The 23,544-nt window shown below is 41.8% G+C and overlaps 1 protein-coding gene across 17 annotated transcripts in view; it reads right to left on the reverse strand.

The window, feature by feature from the left end:
• RBFOX1 (RNA binding fox-1 homolog 1) overlaps nucleotides 1-23,544 on the reverse strand; it is a 1,472,193-nt gene that overhangs the window by 997,361 nt on the left and 451,288 nt on the right. For 2 of the 17 annotated variants that reach the window (XM_053365883.1, XM_053365880.1), the window contains exon 1: nucleotides 19,845-20,405. The exons of the other annotated variants lie outside the window; for them this stretch is intronic. In XM_053365883.1, coding sequence (XP_053221858.1) covers nucleotides 19,845-19,847 — 3 coding nt within the window. In that variant the 5' untranslated portion in view covers nucleotides 19,848-20,405. Of the gene's footprint in view, nucleotides 1-19,844; nucleotides 20,406-23,544 lie in introns of those variants that run through there. 17 annotated transcript variants of the gene reach the window in all.

The raw sequence follows: 23,544 nt of genomic DNA on the forward strand, positions 1-23,544 counted from the left end.
ACTCCAATTTAACAGCTTCAGCTCTTCTTTCTACCTGCATGTGGGTTTGTATTTGCCAATTGAGAGCAACACTTCATAGATCTGACAAAGTGAGCTCTGACCCAATACAGCTTTTGCTGCAATAAATATATTAGCCCAATCTTTGCCAACCTGGTTCCCTCCAGATGTTTCAACTCTCATCAGCTCCAGCCAGCCCAGCTGATAGGAATTGAACTCCAAAACAAATCAAGGGCACCAGGCTGTGTTGTCCTTTAAGGCATAAGAACAGAGAAGTCATCAGCTGGATCAGGGCAATGACCCATCTAGCCCAGCATCCTGTTCTCACAGTTGCCTGCCAGATGGCTATGGGGAGCCTACAAGCAGGACCCAAGCACAATAGCCCTCTCCCTTCATCTGGTTTCCAGGAACTGGTATTCAGAAGCATTACAGCCAAATGTGGAGAAGAAGAAACGTCACCATGGCTAGTAGCCCTCAACAGCATATGTCATTACATTCACTTCTTCACACAGTGCAGAGCAGTTAAAAAAGGAATTTGCTGCCATCATGTGTGGTGAAAACATTCTGAAAATACTCCCATTCTCTCAGCAAATAATTTCAGGCTTAGGCCTAAAAGTTGGCCTGACCCTAAGTGCATTCTCAATTCTTCCTTTTCAGTCAAAATTTTGTTTGTTTGTTTGTGTTTTAAAAATGATGCCAATTCCTTCAGTTGCCTGACTGCTTAAGACCATATGATATCAGGTGAGTGGTTTCATCCCTCCTGTCAGAGTGACCCACAAATGTCTCACCACTTCTGGATCCAGGCCTCCAGTTGGATCCAATTTCCTACCTCTTCAACTTCTATTATACTTTGGGTTTTTTTCACTTTAAATTGGAAGTCCTGGAACTGAAGGACAGCTTATATAATTGAAGACACACAGGCACCCAGCCCCTTATGAGTCTGAGATGAAAGTCTTCAAAATTCAAAATGCTTCTGGGAAGAAGTTGATTGAGAATGGTTTTAAAATACTATAAATTAACTCTGAAAAGTACACTTAGGTTGTAAACGATCACCTATCAAAAGAGGTTTGCAGAAGCCTTTGATGCTTCAGTGGGTGAAGACACCAGCATATTGCATAATAAAATATAATTTTACTCATTCAAACTGCAGTTTTGGGTCATTATTTTGGCCATACTTAAGAATCTGTAAAACAAGCAGTAGCAGCTGGTGATGCAACACAAGTTGAGTACCATTGCTCTTGCTGGCTTCCCAATGCAGCAGTTCACTGATGCTTGCCAGGAGTGAGATGGGAGGAGGGAGGCATTAGGAGCTGGTCTTGGTGTGGTGCATGGTGGCAGGAGTTCTTGGATTGGTCTCACCATCACACACTGCTCTGTGATGACCTCCCCACACCTCATCCCTCACTCCCCTTCACCCTCTGTAAGAACCAGCGACTTATTGTGTTGGGAAGCTGGAAAGGCAAGGGTGCCCCCACCCGTGCTAATGTTGGGATGCATCCAAGGAAACGGGGGCAATTTGCAAGCCCCCAGCTGGCCCCAGCCCACCAGCCAGTAAGCCAGGCAATCTCCAGTCCTTAGAGAAGCATCACTGACCCCAGCCCACTGGCTACTGAAAATAAAGGTGGTTTTGTCAGGGACTGGCAGGGCTCTGAAGCCTCTGAAAATCTGTTTCTGAGGAATCACAACTGAGGGCTGTTGCACATGGGCTTCCCAATGGGGCATCTGATTGTCCACTGTGAGAACAGGATGCTGGTCTAGATGAGCCTTTGGCCTGATCCAACAGAGTAGTTCTTAGGTTCTTATGCTTTCCTCCGTTTGTTTGTTTTTTAAAGTGAAAATAGCACAACATGTAGTTTGGTCCTCAAAGGACATATGCCATAAAGACACCACACATTTAGAGCACATGCATTCTCACGAAGACTCCTGGGACCTGTAGTCTCTTAATTGTAGCTTTACAAAGGGTACACACAGTTCCTGAGATTCTTTAGGGTGGGAAGTCGTGTGTTTCAAATGTATGGTGTGTATGCAGTCTATTTTACCCAGCATGAGAACGAAACAAGCAAGGTCTTAAACACTGTAGTACATTGCTTTGCAAAAAGTGGTTGGAATAAGCGTAAAGTATGATGTTTCTTGTAGCCTTAGGGAAAACTCTTGGGGGCAGGGGCACAGAGGAAGAAGACCCAAGAGATTTGAATGAACTGGCATATGACAGAGCAAGTTTCTTTGCACCTACCTGCACATGTTTCTTCCATTTTTATAATGTTTTGTTTTGTTTGCAACTTGCATAGTGGGAGTGACAACAGAATTGACAGATTGCAGCAGGAGGATGGGCAATATGGTCTAAATATCAAGTACCTTTACCCTTTATTTTGCAGCTTACTTAGTGAGCTAACAGTAAAAATAATGAACTGAACATAATGTTGCAGAAGATGGCATTCAAAGCCCCCATATGGGCAGGCTGCTATTGCTAAAGATGGAGGTGTAAGGTGTTGGGGGGGGTCCACAAATCTTGAAATTCTTTGGGATTTGTAGTTCAGCAACTGCTGGATGGCCACAGGTTACCCATCCCAGACCCAAGGACTTCACAGAGGTTGCTTTGAAATTGAGGCATACCTTAAGGTAGCTTTAACATGATAGAGGGTCATGGCTAAGTGGTAGAAGGTCCCTAGTCTTCCCATCTAGGGCTGGGAAGATTCCTCTCTGAAATACAGGATAAACACTGCAAGTCAGTCTTCCTACTCTGTCGCATCCATATGTTTCAGACAGCAGTACTAATCCGCCTCAGCCAACATGATCAATGGTCAGGGATGATAGAAATTGTAATCCAAAACATGCAGAGGGCACCAGACTGGTGAAGGCTGGAATATATGGATAGTGCTGTCTCTCCCACAACACTTTTGCTGGGACAAGTGGGAAAGAAGCACCTAAAGGCCAAGAAGGAGGTGCAGGCAAGCCTGCAAGTGGATGCAAGTAGACAGTCACCAGCATGTTTACTGTCTGTAAACACAACTGAGTTGCAATGCAGAACTTGGGTGAACTGACAGTGGACAAGCCACAAGGGAGAAGTAAATAAACTTATTCAGCCAAAGGGCCATATCCAATGAGCTGTATGCCTGTATTGAGCAGGTGACAGAAGCAAAACTGAATGAAACAATAGATGTGACTTACATTTGTATAGAATCACAGAGTTGTGGAATTGGAAAGGACTCTGAGGGTCATCTCAGCCAGACCCCTTGCAATGCAGGAATCTCAACTAAAACATCCATACATTTTGGCTATGCAAAAGTATCAAATTTCTAAATAAAAGCACACATATTTAATCCAGGCAAGCAAGCAACATTATCACAGCTCAAGCGGACATTCCAGTCGGAAAACAGGATTTTTAGGAGGGATTGTGAGAGGCATGGCCTGAAGAGCATCCTAAGTGCCAGAAAGCAGTATCTGGGGGCTATATATGACTATCTTTCCAAGACCTGAGGTTCCCTACCATTTTCCTAAATTAAAGTGGCTGGGGGAAAGCAGGAGGTCAAGGGTAAAAGAGCTGAAACAAAGATAGCTGAAAAACAAGCTACGTCTGGCATGTGCACATATATGTACACAGGTGAGTCATTATTGCAGCAGTAGGGAAACTTCCGTGATTATTCAATAATAAGGAAGGCAAAATATGAACCCCCAAGGGAATGATACTCCATCTTCCTTTCTTGGCAGGAGAACTCCATGCTCAAAATGTCATTTCTGAAAGACATTTGGAATTGGAATTGTAAACAATGGAAAAGGAGAGTGCTGCACAGGAAGATCTTGTATCAGGGAAAGATCAAAAGGATACATTAACTCCTCTGCTGGGTACCTGCTATGCAGTTAGCTTGAAACCACACTCTGGAGCATTCCAAGCAATTCTGCTACAATGAATGTAAAATGGCTATCACCATGTGGTAGCTGGAATTTTATGTAGATGCTCTTTGCAAGGTTTGAAGATAGGGCACTTTAGTCAGTCATTTTAGCCAGTCATTTTAAATAGCAAAATGCATTAAACACACACACACACACACACACACACACACACACACACACAATGTGACTATAATAAAATTAGGGACTTCAAATGTAAAATGTTTCTGTATTGTTCAATTATGTAACTGGAGATGTTCCATTTCATTAAAACATCTAGAAAGCAAATGGTTTTGTAAAAAGCTTTATATGACGAGCATGGCATTTAGAATGATGCTATCAAACACTCTCTCTCTCTCTCTCTCTCTCTCTCTCTCTCTCTTTCTCACACACACACACACTTTTTTCTGAACTTATAAATAGCAAAACAGACTACATCAAAGTACTGACAATATTTGTGGTTGCACTGCTTGCATTCAGGATTATTTGCATTCAGAAAGGATAGACATTTGTCTACAAAAATATATGCATGGACCAGTTTTCCCCAACCTGGCATAAGAATGTAAGGACAGCCTGCTGGATCATCTTACCCAGCATACTGTTCTCAGAGCGGCAAACCAAATGCCTGTGAGAAACCCACAAGCACAAGCCAAGCATTAGAGAACTCTACCCTTCTGTCATTTCTAGCAACTAGCATTCAGAAGCATTACTGCCTCTGATAGTGGGGGTAGAACATGAATTTGCCTAATCCTTTTGAAGTTGGTGGGCATCACTGCCTGATGAGGGAGCGTGTTCCATAGTTTAACCATGTGCTGCATGAATAAACTCTTTCTTTTATCTGCCTTTAATGTTCCAACATTAAGGTTCATTGGGGTTATAGTGTTAGACTGGTTGGGGCTAGGTGGGACTGTTGGGAGATGCATTACTCTAAAAACATCTGGAAAACTGTGTGGCATTTTGGTTTTGGTTGGAAAAGCTGTACAGAAGACCACACACAAATATAGCCATGCATACAGAACTCAGTCACTCCAAACAAGTGAGGCACATAATTTTAACGCCGAGATCGCCAACATGACGCCCATGGGCACAGTGGCCTTGAGGCCCTCCCTTGGTGCCTATGTAACATCTGAGCCTTTCTCCTCACTGACAGGAATGTATGCAAATAAAATATATACTCCATGGAACTGGGGTTCAACAGGTGCTCTTTGCCACATAGATTCCGCTCTAAAATCCAGCACCTGTTGGCACTACACCCTTTCTTACAATCCTAGAATTGATTAAGCTGCACCCCCACCTCAATCAGCAAGAATTGCAGGATTTTTGGTTTGTTTTTTAAAGGCTCTGTGTGTCCTTTAGTAGAACAGGATGATCAAACAGTAGCATTCATACATTCAAAGCTAGCACAGAACCTGGGGATTTTTTTGTTTGTTTGTTTAGGGCACCAAGGTCTTTTCTATACCACAATACAGAGGAATACAGCTGCAACAGACATGTGACTCTTTCATACAAAACACAAGGACCCATTTTATAACTGTACCAAAGTTTCTATCCATTGCTTCTTAGCGTGAACTTATTGCAAAAATAATTGCAATACTGGGAAACTAGAACTTTTACGTTTAATATATTTACATTATGCCATATTGATAATGTTTGGAAGGTAGCTTACAAAATCTTGAAATCCCGTAACCTACAAAAGACAGTGTGGTGTAGTGGTCAAAGCAGGTCTTTCAGCTCAAAGGCCTGATTGTTTCAATGCCTTCCTGAGTGCAATTTGACACCATTTTGAATCAAGATGGTGGGCTGAACCTTTCAAAACTGCACTGGTTTTAACAACCAATTTCAAAACTGCAGTTTATTTTTGGTTTCCTAGAATTCCCAAGCAACACTGGGGACAAAAACAAAAACATGAGAACAAAGCAAATTAAAGCCACTCTAGTAATGTATCTTCACAAGTGTCATAATTAACAGAAAAGCTTTCATCATTTTCTTTCAATTTGATTTGCATGAGGGAAATCTGAATATTAGATCTACTATTAATCATGAGCTGCTTTTATTTGCCCTGTTTATTGCTTTGATCTTTTATTTTAAATGCTGGTTTGTAAGCTGCCTCTCAAGGAGGGATGGAGAAGAAATTCTTATTTAAAGGGAAATCTATCCAATCTAAACTTTCCAAAACAACCCAATGCACATAAATTCTTTGAAATTCTCTCTCCTCCAAATTTTGTGACACACTTCTCCAGCCAAGCAATGTGTACAAAAATGCATATATTAGTGAAAACAACATATAAAAGTATTTTGCAAAACTATGCAGATTAGGAGAAATATGCACTAAAATGCTGGTGAATTTTCATAAGCACTTTTTTTAAAAACCCTGATGTGGAATAGTAAAGACTTAGGCATGGAAAAGCAAGAAACAGAAAGAAACCAAAATTGACAGATTCACAAATTCCTTGTCTCCAATACGTTTTTCTTCCTGCTTTGGAAAGCTGTTTCAGCTCTTGCTGTGTGGGTGAAGAGTTGCAGGACCAAGAAAGGACAACAGCACCCCAATTCCATGTACAGAATCCAACTACACTGGCACTTTATTTCCCAAAGGTTATTGGAGGGGGGGTTTCCACACACTCCTGCCTCCCCTCCTCAAGGGCAGGCACACAATAGGTCGCTCCTCCAATATCTCATTGCCACTCCCTGAACCTCAATCACTCAAATGGTAAATGGACCACACAGGGAGCCCAATCAAATCACAACTGTGATGGAATTAATCCTTTCTATCTTTATTATTTTCCTTGTCTAAATTTTATTTATCAGATCTGATTCATCAAATTTCTATCCTGCCCTTCTTCCTCCCAAAGGGGCCCAGTTCTCAAAATGTTTGAGAAGTTGGGGGACAGAATTCAGCACAGAACTAGTTTCAGTCCAGTCCACTTTATCAAGGTCATTCTAAATTTCATCCCTGTCTTCTGAAGTTTTAGCCATCCCTCCAAGTTTTGTGTTATCTGTAAATTAGAGATTTCTTTGTGTAATAGATAAAAGTAATTGTTTTCTCTCCAGCTGGATGAGGAATCACCAATGAGCACACTAGGTCTTAATCTGATGTCATTATCATATAGCATTTAACCAGTCTGCTAACGAAAGTCATGGAGAATGTTATTAAAATAAAGGTAAATTACATCCACAGCATTCCCACAATCAACTAACTGGATTAGCCAGCCATTATATATTCTTGGCAAACGTATGTTGACTTCTACTAATCACAGCATTCCAACCAGAATGTTTATAAACTGACTCCACTGTAATCTGCTCTAGTATATTTCCGTGTATCAAAGTCACACTGGCAGTCTGTAGCTTCACTGATTTTCCCCTCTATTTGAAGATTATGAAAACTTTGCAAGCCTCCAAGGTCCTTAAAAATATCTATCAAGAAGACACTCCCCTCTCTCTTTCTCCCAAAATGTAACTAACTGAAAAACCTTGCTTGTGGCATTCAGAAATGTTCACCTGGACTTCATTAGCCCACCCTTCAAAGTGCCCTCCAAGAGTTGTGAACTGCAACATGTTCACAAATTATGTTCATTCAAATGCTGCCAATCACAAGCAAACTAAATATGTAGATCAGCTGCAGCTATCCAATTTATGGCATACTTTTCAATGTGACTTTCAGAGCTAGAACTCGTTATTCAGCCCTACAATGATCACACTTTTGAATTCTCTCAAGGTAGCCCCCCCCCCAACACATGCTGAATTACGCACAATTCATCCATAGCGGGGGGGGGGTTAACATAATAAGCCTTCCCTATTTGGGTTAGGCCACACCCACCTGCCCCATACCTGTTGTCAGCTAAAAATCCGATTCACCCTAAAGGGGGTAATTGTGGGCACTGACAATCAGCTGACTGAAAGGGCTCTGCAAGATCCAGCAAAGCATTCCACAAGCTAGCACTTTGAAAGAGGATTCTGATTGCCAAGTCTTGCAAAGCACCTTGCAAGACAAGTCCAGAGTTATAGAAGCTGCCTGGCATCATTGTGACCTCAAATGATTGTCAGCCAGAATACTGAGCCAGGTGGACAAATGTTCTGACGCACTATAAGGCAGCTTCCTATGTCTCAAATGTCAATACAAAAGAAACTGTGCACCAAGTATCAAATGTTTGAGCAACACTGTATAAAAGCTATGGAAGGGGAATAAATTTGCTTGGTTTAACTCAGGGGTGGGGAACATATGGCCATCCAGCTGCTGCTGGACAACTACCCCCATTATCCTCGATTATTGACCATGGGTTGATAGACTGACTTCAACAACACTGGAAGGCATCCTCCTTCTCTGGTTTAACATAGCTAATTCAAACCAATGCAGAAACTGAAGCACAGCTATCCTTCAAAACTTGTGCTTTTCCATACTGATTGATCCAGGTCTCCAACCAAAAAACTGCATACAAAATATGTATGTTAGTGAAAATAAAGTGCAGAAAAGCAACCTGCTTGAAGATGTTGCTTGCAGAAAGAAAATGCATTATCATTTTTGTTTTCACCTTTTTGAAGAAACAAGCGTGATGTGAAAATGTGGCAACCTGAATTTACAACTGCAGAAATGAGAAACTGAAATCAACAGATTCATCTATTCCTAATTAAAGCCACAAGTTTACCATCCCCGTACTTGTCTGTTCAGTAAAATAAATTATCTTAATATCAGTCTATCTTTCAGCTCCCAAACTTCACTACCCACACACCTTAAAAGTATATGAATTAAATGGGAGAGATAAAGGAAAAAAATCCAATCTTTATGTTTTCATCCAGTAATCATGTCTGAATAAAATGCGGCATTTGGTAGACCACAGAAAGCAGTAAATGAGAAGTTCAAGGTTGACTGTACAATTTCAGCTCTGGCCACCTGTGCATAACCTTTACAATACAGCCTTTCAATTTCTGGTTCATAAGTTATTTTAGCAGTACATGGGTTATCACAAGTTGCACTGTATTTCTGTTTCAGAGAGGCATGACGCCTTTACCTAAAAGCAAGCTTTCATTGTGCAATAAATGCATATGCTTAAAAGCCACCTACTGTGCAAAGTCACCTCTTGCGTTAAAAAGAGGGTCATGTTCTAACTGTTAATGAACTTCTGCAGACATCTTGGAATTTAATAAGTCATGCTAGTTTTAAGATTTCCAGATAACAAGCATTTTAAATCACTCAGGTTAGAAAGGGCGTTTTAAGCTGGGATACCAGCCCAATTCTTTTCAGAAGTTCTCTAAACCACTTGGGTAAATTTGCAGAGTTCTTTTTGGTTTCTGTTGTTAATGCCACATTGATTTTTAACTTGTCTCAGTTTGGCTATACCATAGTATTTAATATGTGTCATGCACTGACCTGTTCCAAAATAACTACGTTCAGATGTGGAAAGGAATTAAGAATGACCTGGAGGTGTGGGGTAGAATGAAACTGTCCTTTTGGGGCAGAATATCTACGATAAAGATGAATGTGCTCCCAAGGATGCTATTTTTATTCCAGACTATCCCTGTTATTAAAGGGGTAGGGATTTTCAAAGATTGGCAAAGAGTGATTTTAAGGTATATCTGGCAGGGCAAGAAGCCAAGAATAAAATATAAATTATTAACAGATGTGAAGGAAATGGGAGGCTTCGCCCTGCCAGATATGAAATTATATTACGAAGCAGCTTGTCTTTGCTGGTTAAAGGAATGGATCAAATTAGAAAATACGGAATTATTGGACTCAGAAGGTTTTGATAACAGATTTGGGTGGCACGCTTACCTATGGTGTGACAAAAAGAAAGTTCATAAAGGATTTGGGAACCACATTTTCAGGAGTTCATTAATAGAAGTACGGGACAGGTACAAAAACCTTCTGGAGCCAAGAGTTCCACATTGGTTATCTCCGTTAGAGGTTATAAGTGTTAAGAAAATCAACATGAGAGGGAAATGGGCCACATACGGAGATTTAATAACTAAAGAAGGAGGAAAATGGAAACTAAAACCATATGAGTTTGTAAAAGATTATGTGTATGATCGGTTGCATTATTTCCAAGTAAATGAAATGCTTAAAAAAAGATATAAAGGAAAGTGGATATGCAGAAAAAGATTCAAAGTTCCAAACAGAGATAATAAATGATGAATATAAAACTCTGTCAAAAATGTATAAGATACTGTTAGAATGGTTTACGAAAGATGAAGAGGTGAAATCGGTAATGATACAGTGGGCCAAAGATTTTGGATATAACATTCAATTCGAAGATTGGGAAAAACTTTGGAAGGAAAATTTAAAATTTACTGCATGCATGGGATTGAAGGAAAATGTAATGAAAATGTTTTATAGATGGTATATCACACCGGCAAAATTGGCAAAAATGTATAAAACATGTAATAAGTGCTGGAAATGTAAAGAAAAGGAGGGAACATTCTACCATATGTGGTGGGAGTGTAAAAAAGTAAAGAGTTTCTGGGAAGCAATATATAATGAATTGGAAAAGATGCTAAAATATACTTTTGTTAAGAAACCAGAAGCTTTTCTTTTAGGGATTACAGGAAAAGAAATAAGAAGAAAAGACTGTAAACTTTTCCAGTATGCAGTTACGGCAGCAAGAATTTTAATGGCCCAAAAATGGAAACAAGAGGAAATACCGACGATTCAAGAATGGAGAATGAAACTGACTGACTATTCGGAACTGGACAAACTGACCGGGGGAAATAACATATGCCTGAAACCAAAAGTTCATCGAGGATTGGGGAAAATTTGTAGAATATCTGAAAAATATATGTGAGGTGCAAACAACGCTAGTGGGGTTCCAAGAAGCACTGTAAAAATTTTAAGAGGTATTGTTGAAAGAAAATAGAAAAAAGGAGGGATGATAAATGGCAATGCAATTAAAGAAATGCGTATTGAAGGGTAAAAATGGATGATTACCAGAGAAGCTGAAGGAAGACCAAAATTTGTACTTTGTTAAAATCAGTTAAAATTTGGATAAAATTGTATGATTGTATTGAAAACTAATAAAAATAATTATTAAAAAAATAAAATGTGTCATCCACAGGTATGCCACACTGCCTATCTGCCTTTGGCACTCAGACAACGGAAGGCATTCTGATAAGCATGTGCTCCATGACCCAATTTGGTCAAGCAGCTGCCACACAGCATTTTAGAAAGGGGGAAGATAGATATCATATCAAGGTGTATCCCAGACTTTCCAAGTGTCTGGGCTCTCTTAATTTGTTCAAAGCCTTCTTGTGCCCTACTACAGATATGGCCAATGTAGTTATTCAGCTACAACTCACATCAGCTCCAGCAAGCACAATGAATGGGTCTGGGATGGTGGCAGTTGCAGGCCAACAAGATCTGGTGGTCGTTGTGGCCAAACATTTACCAGCCTTTAAGGAACATACAAAGCTGCATTAGACTAAGTTAGACACTGGTCTTTCTAACTCAGTAGCATCTGCACAGACCAACAGCAACTTGCCATGGTTTCTGAAAGGAGTTTCTCCCCATCCTACCCAGAGATGCTGGGCATTGATGCCAGGACCTTCTGCATGCAAAGCAGATGCTCTACAATGGAGCTAAGGCTCTTTTGTTCTGCTTATATGAGCTAGCTAGTATATCTGAAAGAGGTTCATATACAATGCCAGTGCAACCATGAGTAATATTCTCCCCCCTCCCAAAGTGCTTTTGATGCTCTTATGTTCCAACATTTGTACCCTGTCTTTCTGCCAAAGAAACTCAAGACAATAAAGTTCCAAATCAGCCTTCCATTCAGACCTCAACCTGCTTCACTTCATCAAGGTTGAGGCAACATATGAATAAGTGTTGTTATTCAGTCCTGAATGAGAGGGAAGAGAAACAAGTTTCTACACTCCCAACCCTGTACTTGACAAGATAATACAGTGACAAAAGTAAGAGCAGCATTTGCAAGAAGTTATCCTGTGTTTACTCCCTCCTGCCAAGAGGGATAGACAAATCTGTCAATTTTCAGTTGTTCTGTTTTTCTTTTCTTTCTTTTTTTCAATCTTAATTTTAGTTTGTGGTTTTCTTTTTTTAAAAAAAATCCTTTTGAAAATTTACTTGCATTTTTGTGTGAACTTATTCTAAAACTATTTTTTGCACACAGTGTTGACACATATACACATTTTAAAGGAATTTCCCGTAATATAATACATTTTTGTATGCTATTTTCACCTGTATGTGTACACTTTATTATAATGCATTTGTTTATTTGTCTGTTGTTTGTTTATATCCTGCTTTTTTTGTCTGACGGGGACTCAAGGCAGCTTACAGATAAAACAGAAACAGCTAAAAGCATGTAAAAACCTATCATTAAAAAAATTAATAGAATATGATCTATTAAAACATAAAAAACATAACAACCCAAGCCCTTTCCTTAAAAACAGTCAGTTCCCAAAAGCCTGTTAAAATGAGGAAGTCTTCACATGCTGGTGGAAGGACAAGGAGGAGGAAGGCAGTCTAACTTCTCTAAGAAGGGAGTTCCAGAGTGTGGGAACAGCCACTGAGAAGGCCCTTTTCCTACCAAACATGCCTTTTCTCTCACACACACACACACACACACACACACACACATTGCTTGGCTGCAGAACTTCATTGCAAAATATATAAAATGAGAATTTCAAAGGATGACTCTTTCAGTTCACATGTTTTTCAGAAAGCACAAGTTTAATCAGTTTATCTTTAAATGTGAAATGAATCAAATTTCTGCCCCTTTTCTACCTGACAACCATACCCTACAAAATCTATCATATGACCCAACCACCCACCTCCGCCAAAGCAATCCCTGGATTTACTTTTGATTTTATGACGCATTTGAAAATGCCCCTCCCTCTTGCTCCGCAATTCCCCCTTGGAAATGCTCCCTGCTTCTACATTTGCAATCCAAGGGAAGCACATAGTGGGTAGTCCCCACTCAAACTGGCTGTGCCAGCTCAAACAAGATCTCCCTAAGCAGTGAAATCATATTCTATTGACTTCAATTTTGAAGTCATTTGCTGTACCTGCTGACAATGGATGCTGTCCATTTAGCTTAAATCCACACCATGTGTCAAAGACAACTGTTTCTATTTTGTAGCCTTTGGAATATTCATATGCACTTCAGCAATCCTGCTTTGTATCACTGTGAAATCCCAGCATCCCAGAAGCATTTTCTTGTGTCAAAACCAGTTTCCTAGCAGAATAAAGTTATTATTCAACACATCAACATCCACGGTCCAATCAAAATTACAATTTAAAAATGCATGGAAATGAATCAAATACAGCGTCACGAGTCCCATGGAGCTGTCTTGGATGGAGGTGGGAGGATGCCAGATAGGTGGGAGCAGATATCAGAGAGCTGGTGCTAGATGATCCAGGTTGAACAAGTTGGGGGAGGTACTCTTTGTGCCTCAATAACTGTCAAGGTTGTCAGGGCAAGTGATCAAGTGGGTCAGGGCTGGATCCTAAAGAAGGCTTAACTGGGTTGTCCAAGAGGTGTTCCACCCCTGTGACACCAAATGCTTCTAGTCAGGCACCTCAAAGAGTAAAAGAACTGTATAATTGGAAGGGAACACAAGGGTTACCTAGTCCAACGCCTTGCAATGTAGGAATCTTTTGCTCAGTGTGGGCTTGAACCCACAACTCTAAGATTAAGAACCTCATGCTCCACCAACAGAGCTATGCACCTCCTAAAGGGCCATCACGACTGGTCATTCCTGGGGGATGCATCTGAGAGTAAGCCAAGATGCCAGCTCTCACATGAACACACCTCACAGGTTTGCCCACTCCGAGAAGCACCTGTTTGCTTGCCCAAAGCAAGAATGCCTTCAAGTTAATGAAAGTTAGAATGATGATGGATTGAAAGTAAATGGTTACTATTAGTAATGGTTAAGACAAGGAGAATAAGGAAGGTTAGCTTAAGCTTAAATCAAAATAAGGGAAGATTTGCTGAGAAATTGATAAGAATTTGGAATACAGAAAAGGGAGGCATGAGGAAGTCGGGGAAGGAAGGTATAAGAAATTAGGATATGAAATGGTACATGTTTTTTGTTTTCTTTTTGTTTTTGTTTTTGTATGTTTATGTATGTTATGTTTATATGGAAAAATTCTTGAATAAAAATATTATAAAAAAACAACAACAAAGCAAGAATGCCTTCTATTGCCATGTTAAAGCTTATGTCCCATCCCACTCGTCAAAGGGAAGAGGCAAGGCATGATGCTTTCCCACCTCTACCTGGAGATTGAACCTGGGACTATTTCACATGGAAGCATGTGCTCTACCCCTGAGCAAGGAGACACAGGAAACTTCCTCATACTGATCTTCCTCTGTTTCCTTCCAATCTTCTGTTAACTGGGCCTCTCCCTTTGAAAACTCTCAAACAAAATCAGACCTTTGGCCCATGTGACTCAGAGCTGCTTACACTGATTGGCAGTTGCTCTCCAAAGTTTCAGGCAGGGCCCCCTCCCAACCCTGCCTGGAGATGCAGGGAGTTAAACGTGGGGCCCTCTGCATGCAAAGCATAGGCTGAATCTACTGGTAATGAGTTTTATTAATATGTAGTGAAAGTTCTATAAAACCACCAATGTTCACAGTTCCTAAAATTCCAGCTCATTTTCTCAAACTTTGCTCATTTGTTTTCTCTAATATGCTTGAAGTATAGGCAACCATTTTTTACTTGCCATTTTTTTATTATTATTGTCTTGTTGCTTTTCTTTTCCTTATTTTTCCTTTAACAACAAAAAATGTGGTTTTCTTATTTTTTCTTTCTTTTGTAAGCACAGAAAATCTAGTTTTCTGGTTTGCTTTCTCTCTCTTGCTGGTTCTTCAGACTATATCCAACATGCAACTACTCTCCTATGATGTAGAAGAAAAAGTAGGAGGACTCTCTGGTAGGTATTGTTGTAATTAGCAAGACTGCCTCCAGAAATGTAGTTTGATGTGAATATTGCCTATTGGAAATGCAGAGTGCGATTTCCCCAGGAATCTCTGCAGAAGCTACCTTTCAAAAGGGACTTGCACCGTAGATGTCCCTGATGGTTTGTACCCTCTGAGCTTCATTGCACCAATGAAACATTTTGCTCATCTGCAAAGTACTTAACTTCCACAAAATTCCAAAGAAGCATCTTTTGAAGTATATGTGCTATCTTCTCATCAGTTTATATCTCTGGGTCTACTGGTACTTTAAAAGGACTGACTTGCCCATAAATGTCTGTAACATGAATATTTATTTTTATATCACAGCAGCAGATCAATATATTCTATTTTTCACTTGTACAAACATTGTATCTCTCTCTGTGTGTATGTTACTATTTATTAAATATATATCCCACCCTTCATCCAAAGAAGCCCAGAGCAGCAAACATGTCAACATTATAAAAATACAATACAAACTTCTTAGAAGAGTGATATGTGTGTGTCCATATCCACAGAGACACACACAGAGAGAGGAAAATTCTGATAAAAACAGAGAAGGAAGTAGAAACTGTTTGTCTGTGTTCAGGAGTGAAACTCAGTCAAGCGAATATAATGGGTATTAATTCTTTTTTTTTTAAAGTTTGCAAATGATACATAATCAATTACCTTTTTCTACATTGTTTTAAGATTGCACTGGAATGAATGTAACTTGCATAAGCTAAGTAAATAGTGAAGCAAGTTGCATAACTTACATTAAATAGTAGACAGCAAGACAAATAACATAGTATCTGGCAAAAATCAAACTGAAGCAGAATGGAAACAGCACTGATGTGTACAACTCGAAACAGAAACATCCCTATTGCGCACACACTTCACATTTTTAAACAGAGCCAATTAGCATTACTTCTGCCTCTTGTTCTAAAGCAGCCGGCAATAATAAAGAGAAATACTTCTGAATCCTGAGTGCCCACTGGGCATCTACAATCTCCCCCCATGAAGCTGGGAGAGAAAGAGCAGAGCTTTAGTTTTAGGGCAGTTGTCAGGCTGTTTTCTTTTTGGAAAAACTTTTTGATTCTCAAATATGATTTTGAAAGTTTTATAACTTACAGTTTACAGTAGGATTCCCTTACCACAGCTAAACTTTATCATACTTCTTCATGTCTGAATGAATTCAGTCTATTTCACCACTGCTGAAAATGTACTATTTATATTGCATTCACTTGCAAGTGGATGTAGTTCGGACCGGGAACATCCTGGTAAGGTTTTGATGTGGTAGAGGAGAAATGGTTTAAGCTATAAAACTATCAAAAAACATTTTGGGGTGCTCCATGCCTGGCTGCATTTGCATGAAGTGTGTCTCACTGTGTTCAGTTGCATTTACCCTCAGTTTGTTTATATGACTGCAGCCTTAGCAACATTAGAGCCAAGTATGTTACAACAGGAACACTTTAACAGCCTATTACTGCAAACCACAGGCCACTCAAGCTTGCTATTAAAAGTGGCTCATCCCCAAGAATGCTCTCTTCAAGCCTTTTGTGGTTCATAAATACTGTCCAGTGGTTGCTTTAGAAAGCATTTTCCCCTAAGGTTCCAATGCAAAGCCAGTTGGGTGGACTGAGCCTCAGAGAAGCACCTGATGATAGCCCTCACTCAGCAAGGAAGCTCTCCAAGCTGCTTCAAGGAAAGATGGGGTGAAAATGTAATCAGTTTGGTGATGCGAAGTTGCAAATGAACTGTTAATGGAATGCATATATTAAATTGTATGTCACTACTTTATTTCCATTTGTAACTAAGTATGAATTAGTTGTGTTATTTTGTAACATCATATGTTACCCAATCCAGTTTATTGTATTTGCAGCATTGCAATGCACAATAACAACTTCCATTGTAGTGAAGAAAAAACTGGCAATGATATGTTGCTCATTTAAGTTATTCTAGATCTTAACTCTATCAACTGCGTATCTACCAGAAATGGTGCTCTTATACAGCACAGCGTATTTGCCTTTATTCCTGAAAATTGCAAAATTATTCATATGTGTTCAGTTTAGCAGAAGCAATTGTTTGCAGCAGAAGTCTTGCCTGTAAATACTTCAAGAGAGCATATTCTCATGTCCCTACTGAACTGATAAGTGATTTCTTGAAATGTTTACCGTTCTAGCCTATGCAGACTTAAGATTTCAGTGCTATACAGTTTCCTGGGAGAAAGTCACATTTAGCTCAATGGTGCTTACTTGAGCAGACATGCACAGGACTTTACCATCAGGCTTCTAAAATAAAATGCTCCCCACCCCCACCCCCACCCCCAAAAGACCCTTAGGTACAGCTAACCTTGTGCCAGAAGCTTCTAAAAAAATATCAGCAATTCAAGTTAAAATAATCAGAAAAACTGAGCAACAATAAATATGCAGCAACTTATTGGGAGGGGAGGTAGTTTTGTCCACCAAGAGGCAAGTAGCATCCTTAATAAATAAAAATTCAGTTCCACCTATTTCTTTGACATATCTCTGAACAGTGTTCCATTCTGTGGTATAACAACTTCCAAAATTAGATGCCCATAATATGTACTAGATGGCCCTTGGTCTTTTAAACATCCAAGTAATGACATTTTAGCAACTACATGGAATATTTCAAGTATTTAGAACACTGAGGCTGCAAACCTAACCCATAACATTTCAAAGTAAGTCCTACTGGATTCAACAGGGCTTCCTCCCAGGTAAGTGGGGTCAGGATTTCCCTAACCTTAATTTAATAGGAGTGCTTACAACAGCCTGGTAGAAATGACTGGTATTATTATTATCTCCTTATTGCAGATGGAGAGACTAATGCTGAAAGAAAGCTGGTTTACCTAAGAAGGCTGACTTGGAGCAGAGGACTTAGAGCTCACACTGTATGGCTGGGGTAACAGAGTTCTAGACAAATACCATGTTCAATGGGTGCGTCAAAGCAAACAAGCACAGAAATCACTCCATAGTCGATCATGAATTTGTTCAGGGTTTTGAAATGTTTCTTCATTCACTTTCTGTCCTGCGTATATATTTTTATTGTCAAACTAGCAACACTGAGAACTAAACAAAATAAAAAAGTGTGTGTAAACAAACACAGTGTGTTCAGAATTCTCCATTACATTACAAAACATTTAGTGATCTTTCTATATCTATGAACATAAAACTTTGGGCATGATCCAGCCGCATTTGAGCACACTTAAGTTCCATGTGGCTCTTGCATGAGAGGTTTAAAGATTTGCTAGCCTCTCCCACTGAACTCAGTGGAACTTGTCAGAGTTTAGCTTTGACTGGATCATGCTCTTAGTAAATGTGGGGAATTTTGGTTATCCTGAACTGTAAATGTAATGATCAACATTTAATTTGAGCCAAGCCGCATGCTCTACATGTTTGAATATGTTTTTTTAAAGGTCAATATTTATGTCAAACATGTTTCAGCAGTTGTCTGAATAACAGCCTGCCATGGAAACAAACATTCTCTGTAGTGCTTGCTTCTACAAAGGTTTCATTTGTCACACCACAAAACTCATGCCTCGCTGCCAAAGAAGTAAACCTGGGATGAATTGTAATCTGTAGCTTATATAGTATCATTTCAACTTGTAATGTGAACATATAAAGAAAAATGGCTAGGAAGCAGGAACAAGATGAAAAAAGGTCTGCTACAGCAGTATTTATTGAAAGCTTTTATACTTAGATACAATTTCTAGGGGGAAGCTAGAGAGCAGCAGTTCCATGCAGCTGCTAAAATCGCTTCTGATTTTTTTTTCTTTCAAAAAATGGTCTAGTTTTATTTTAAGAAATATGAACTGTTTCTCACACACACCACATTGGAACGATTTTGGGAACATATATTTTTACTACATCTTCCTTTTCAGAGCTCAGCATATGTGCAGTTGGAAACTAGGTATGCATCCCTTGGTACATGCTTATAAGGAATATGCCATGCATTTAATCGAATGCACAGGACTTTACAATAATTGATGCATTACTGCATTTTCATACATTTTTATTTCCTGTTTGTGGTCCTGCACCCAAGTGTGCAACTGCTCATCCTCATTATCATATCTTCCCACACACATTTATCTCTACATGCCCCCAGCATAAATAGCATAAACAGCTCTCCCAAACTCCTACATCGAGGCAGGCAAAATAAATAAATAAATGCTGATTTATTACCAAGACAGTATGTAAATAGAACCTCCCTCCCGAATTTAAAAGCCATCTCCTTCAGGGACACCATGCCAATCCCTGCTCCTTCCCTTGCCCATGTCTTCTGTTTCAAAAAAAATTAACGATGTACTCAACCAACCAAAGGTAAGCAGCTCTTTAAAATCTCAGTGATATTGCCATGAAAGAATAAAGCATGTGCTTATAAAAGCTCCCACAAATATCAACAGGACTGAAGAGTTCTCAGCTGTGCCTGTCCTTTCAGCATCTATGTTAACTACCAACCAGAACTTCCACACAAAAGCATAGTGTGTTTCCAGAACTTTGGGGGCAGGGGGAACCAGTATAACTACCACAGATAATGGAAGGGATGAGGTGGGAAATGTAAAGCAAGGCTAAATATACCTTGGAGCAAAGTACTCCTAAGCAGCACAAAGTCACCGTAAGGTTCAAAGGCATTTTCTATATATATATATAAAGATTTAAAATGACAGTGCTGATGCTTATGCATCAGAACATCTGGTTATTATGTATACATGGTAGCTATCACAGGGGAAAAAAAGAATCACATCTGGCCTAAAATCACTGATGAGGATGGGAGATGGGAAGGGTGGCCCACCCCCACTCCCAGACACCTCCTTGGAAAGAATACTGGCAACAGATAGAAACCTCTGGAAGAAGTTCCTTACTACTATCGCATTTAGCCACAAGCTGCCCCAGCACACCTGCGATGGGCTAAGTGGGTGGGGAGGAAGAGAAAGCGCAACACCTGGCTCGCCATTGGTCAACCAGCCCTTGCCCCGCCCCCTGCCCCGCCCTCCCTTAAAATGAAATTGAGGCCAAGTCTGCCTCTCCCCCAGCCCTCGCCAGCCAGGGGCCCATTTCCACCTACCATACAGAGAAGCGCGGGGCCCCCAATAAGTTCTCCGGGATCTTCTCTCCCGCTCTCTGTCCTCCCGTCGCGGCCAGATTCGTTGGCTGAGTAGAGTTGAAGATGGGCGAGAAGAAAGTTGGCGCCCTTCGCTTGCCGGGCAGAGAGTCCAACTCAGGCGAGGCGGAGGGGGGCCTGAGGGGGCGCAGGGCAGCGCTTCTCGCCTTTCCCCTCCTCCCTCAGGAAGGAGAAGCGCCGACTTCTCAGGTGCTTCCCCTCAGCAGCTTCTCTTCCTCCTCGACGGCGCGCGAGAGCTTTTTCCCGCGTTCTTTGAGGGGAAGGAGAAAACTTCGCTCGCTCGCTCGCTCGCTCGCCTCGCTCTGTTCGGCCGCTCGCGAAGTGGAACGAAGGAGAGGAGGAGAAAGAGAGCTGCGCTTGGGTGCCCGAGATTGGGCGCCAAACAAAAAGCCCGTTAATACTAATAATAGCAGTAACAATAATAATAAAATACGAAAGAGCAACGCACTCTGAGGCGCAGGAGCCGCCAAGCTGCCGCCTAGTCTGCGCGCACGCGCGGTTGTCCCCCTCCCCCCCTCGCAAAAAAAAAAGGCGAGAGAGGATAGCCGAGAGGACTGCGGAGCTTGGGACGGTGGTGCGCGCGTGCGCGTGTGTGGGGGGTCGGCACCTGAAGAAGCTACTGAGGAGCCGTCGAGAAACACCTGGCTGGACTGGAGAATTATTTAAGCATCATGCATCCCCCCCCCCTCCTTCCTGGTCGTTCAGGCAATTCCCTTCCTGAGGAAGCCGTAACTAGCACCCCCCTCTCTCCATTTTTTAAAAAAAAGCCACCCCCGTCACGAAGGCAACTGGCAAAGCTGCGGGGAGACAGGTAGAGAGAGAGAGAGAGCGCGCGCGCCTTTTGGAACCGAGGGCGGCGCGTGCCGAGTCGGCGTCCGCGCGTGTCTCCTCCGCGGCTGGAGGGGTGTGTGTGTGTTAGATTGACTGAGGGGAGGGGGGTGGGATTCCCAGCTGAGGGAAGAGCTGACTTTGGCCCGGCGAAATAGGGAGAAGAAGGGAGGCGCTGCTGTTGTGGCGGCTCTTTTCTCTCCCCCCCCCCTCCCTCAAGCCGGCGCTGCGAAGTGGCTCGGAGAGGGAGGTGACCTTCAAAGGGCTGGGGGGGCTGGGGAGATAGATGATGAAGTGTGTGTGGAGGCGGAGGCGGCTGCTGCGAGATCTGCGCGGCTTTTAGCACAGCCCACGCGCGAGGGTAGAGGGGGTGGGGAGAAATCGCAAAGCTAAACGGCCAGCGGGATGGACAACCTGCCCAGCTGAAGGAGCGGCGCGGATCGCAGCACCTTCCGCACTCAGGGAGGGTGGCGTAAGTCTCGCCTGCCTCTTCTCTGCCTCCCGCCGCCGCCACCGCTTCTGCTGCCTGCCTGCCACTGGATCGGCTGTGCGCATGTTTACTCGGATGTAAATCCCCCCCTTTCGATCACTGGGCTTTACTCCCGAGGAAGCGTGTAGCCGATTCTCTCCGGTGGGGAGTTAAGATCCCGGCATCTGCGTCTCGCAACTACAAGTGTGGGTAGATGGATTTGGGGGGAAGCGAGGTTTTATTGGCAGGGGAGTTGGGAAGGAGAACCCACGATCATCAACAACAACAACACTACAGCGTGGAGGGTGGATTTGTTGGAGGGGGGGTTAGAGGATAACCCCCGTCCCCTCAACCGACCTTTATGCGATCTGTAGGCATTTTCTACCAAGACACAAACGTCCCGATGCTTAGCGTGTTCACAGGACACTTAGATTCGAGAAAAGCCTATAAGGGTCCGGGAGATGGGCGAAAGTCATCCTGGCTCAACTCTTCTGGAGTTCATTGCCGTCCCCGCCCCCGCCCCCCAACATATGAGAGGAGAGCGGTGACTCTCCCAACATTTATTGGAGGAAGGGGGGTGTCATAAGTCTGCACTGTTGTTGATCTATTACATTTTATCTGTTTATCTGCCCTTACCTAACAACATTCACAAGTTGACAATAGTAGCTGCGCAGAGGCTGAAAGGCACTTTTGGTTTCATGTGGTTGGGCAGGGGTTGTGTGCATGTGTCAACTAAGAGCACCTTTGATGTAAAGGTGCCTCCTTTTTAGAACACCCTTTTGCCAACCTAGTACCTTCCAGATGCTTAGGACTACAACTCCCATCAGCCCCAGACCTGGGGTTGATGGGAGCTTTAGTCCAAAACCACTGGAGGTTTGGCAGCAGCTGTTTTAGTAGCTCGTTGCTAACAGTAGCCTGGCACATAGTTGTGTTTATGCAGACATGGAGATTAAAGTGATGGGAAAAACCCTGCACCTGCTTAATTTCTGTTGTGTAGCACAGGAGCAGTCTGGGAGCAGGTAGTGGCAATCCTCTTTTGGAGCAGGGATTTTGAGGAAGCCATCCAATTACATGGTTTGAAAGTAGGAGTGAAGTCACTTCCAACTTGGCTCTGAAGAGGGGAGGAGAGAAAACTATTTCTATACACAGCCAGAATCTGGACTTTAGTTGGGTCAGAGTTAGTGAAATATAAAGTCACTTAAAAGAAACTTTAGGAAATTATGAAAGATAAATACAAACTAATAATAATCTTCCTTTATTTTCTTTCATCTGTACAAAAGCATAAAATCAAACCTCCCACCACCATCAATTAGCAGGACTGTAAATGCATACAATTTTCAGTGATTTTTCCCTCCGTTGTTTAATTATAAACCTAGAAAATTATACTTAATTCCTAGTTCTGTAAATATTCAGGTGTGAGAGTAGTTACTAGTCATGAATAATCACAGGGGAATTAAATGGAACTAGTCTCTTGGGTAAAGGCAATCCCCTACTTCAGTAACACCAGTGTAGGTGCCTTGAGAAATGAATAAATTGAAAGATTATGCAAGCAATAAAATATCCCTTGTGGAGGAGGTTGCCTGTTGGATCTCCATGTGATTCACTGTGCTGACATTGCTGCTTCCCAATTAGCCTCCAGTCGGAGGCACATAATTCTGCCACATCTTTGCATTGGTTGTACTGGGCAGCTAACAATTCTCTTTCATTTATTTATTTTTTACCAAAAAAAACCCTTCTTGGCTTTGAGTAGCTTCACAGGAATTAAATCTTTATATTTCAACTACCTTTTGTCCCCACCCTGCACTCAGCTCTCACCTGTGGCTCCTAGAAGCTATCAGCATGTGACAGTGGCCACACCCAGGGAAACAGCTTCGAATGGCCAGCTTAAACCAGGTGACTGTAGCTGATGGGTCTCAAACCACTGGTGAGTTAGGAAATTCTCTTGCATGTGAATACAGGCTCTGGTGGATTGAACAGATGAGACCAATAGTGGGTCCAGCAGTCAAGAAGGTGGTTTCTGTACATGCTGCAGAGGGAAGTGAGGGGCAGGTGGGGCTCATCACCCTAACCTGGGAAGAGAGCCCATCTAGGAGAAGGAAATCTGATCTTAGACCTCTGCTGCCTTGTGGGATATCTGCAGGAGAAGAGAAGGTTGAGGAGTAAACCCTGCAGAAGTCTGGAGTGGAGTCCCCAAGACAATTTAATGGCACCTTTTACACCCCCTTCTGGCAATTCCTTCAGCCAAGCAGGTGCCATATGGCCACGGCTCACATCCCTTTGGTGCCCCTAATGCAGTGGTTTGACTCCACCCCAGAGATGAACTCCATTGTCTCTTGAGACAGAGGA

Source organism: Podarcis raffonei, chromosome 14, assembly GCF_027172205.1.
Source record: "Podarcis raffonei isolate rPodRaf1 chromosome 14, rPodRaf1.pri, whole genome shotgun sequence".
NCBI lineage: Eukaryota > Metazoa > Chordata > Lepidosauria > Squamata > Lacertidae > Podarcis > Podarcis raffonei.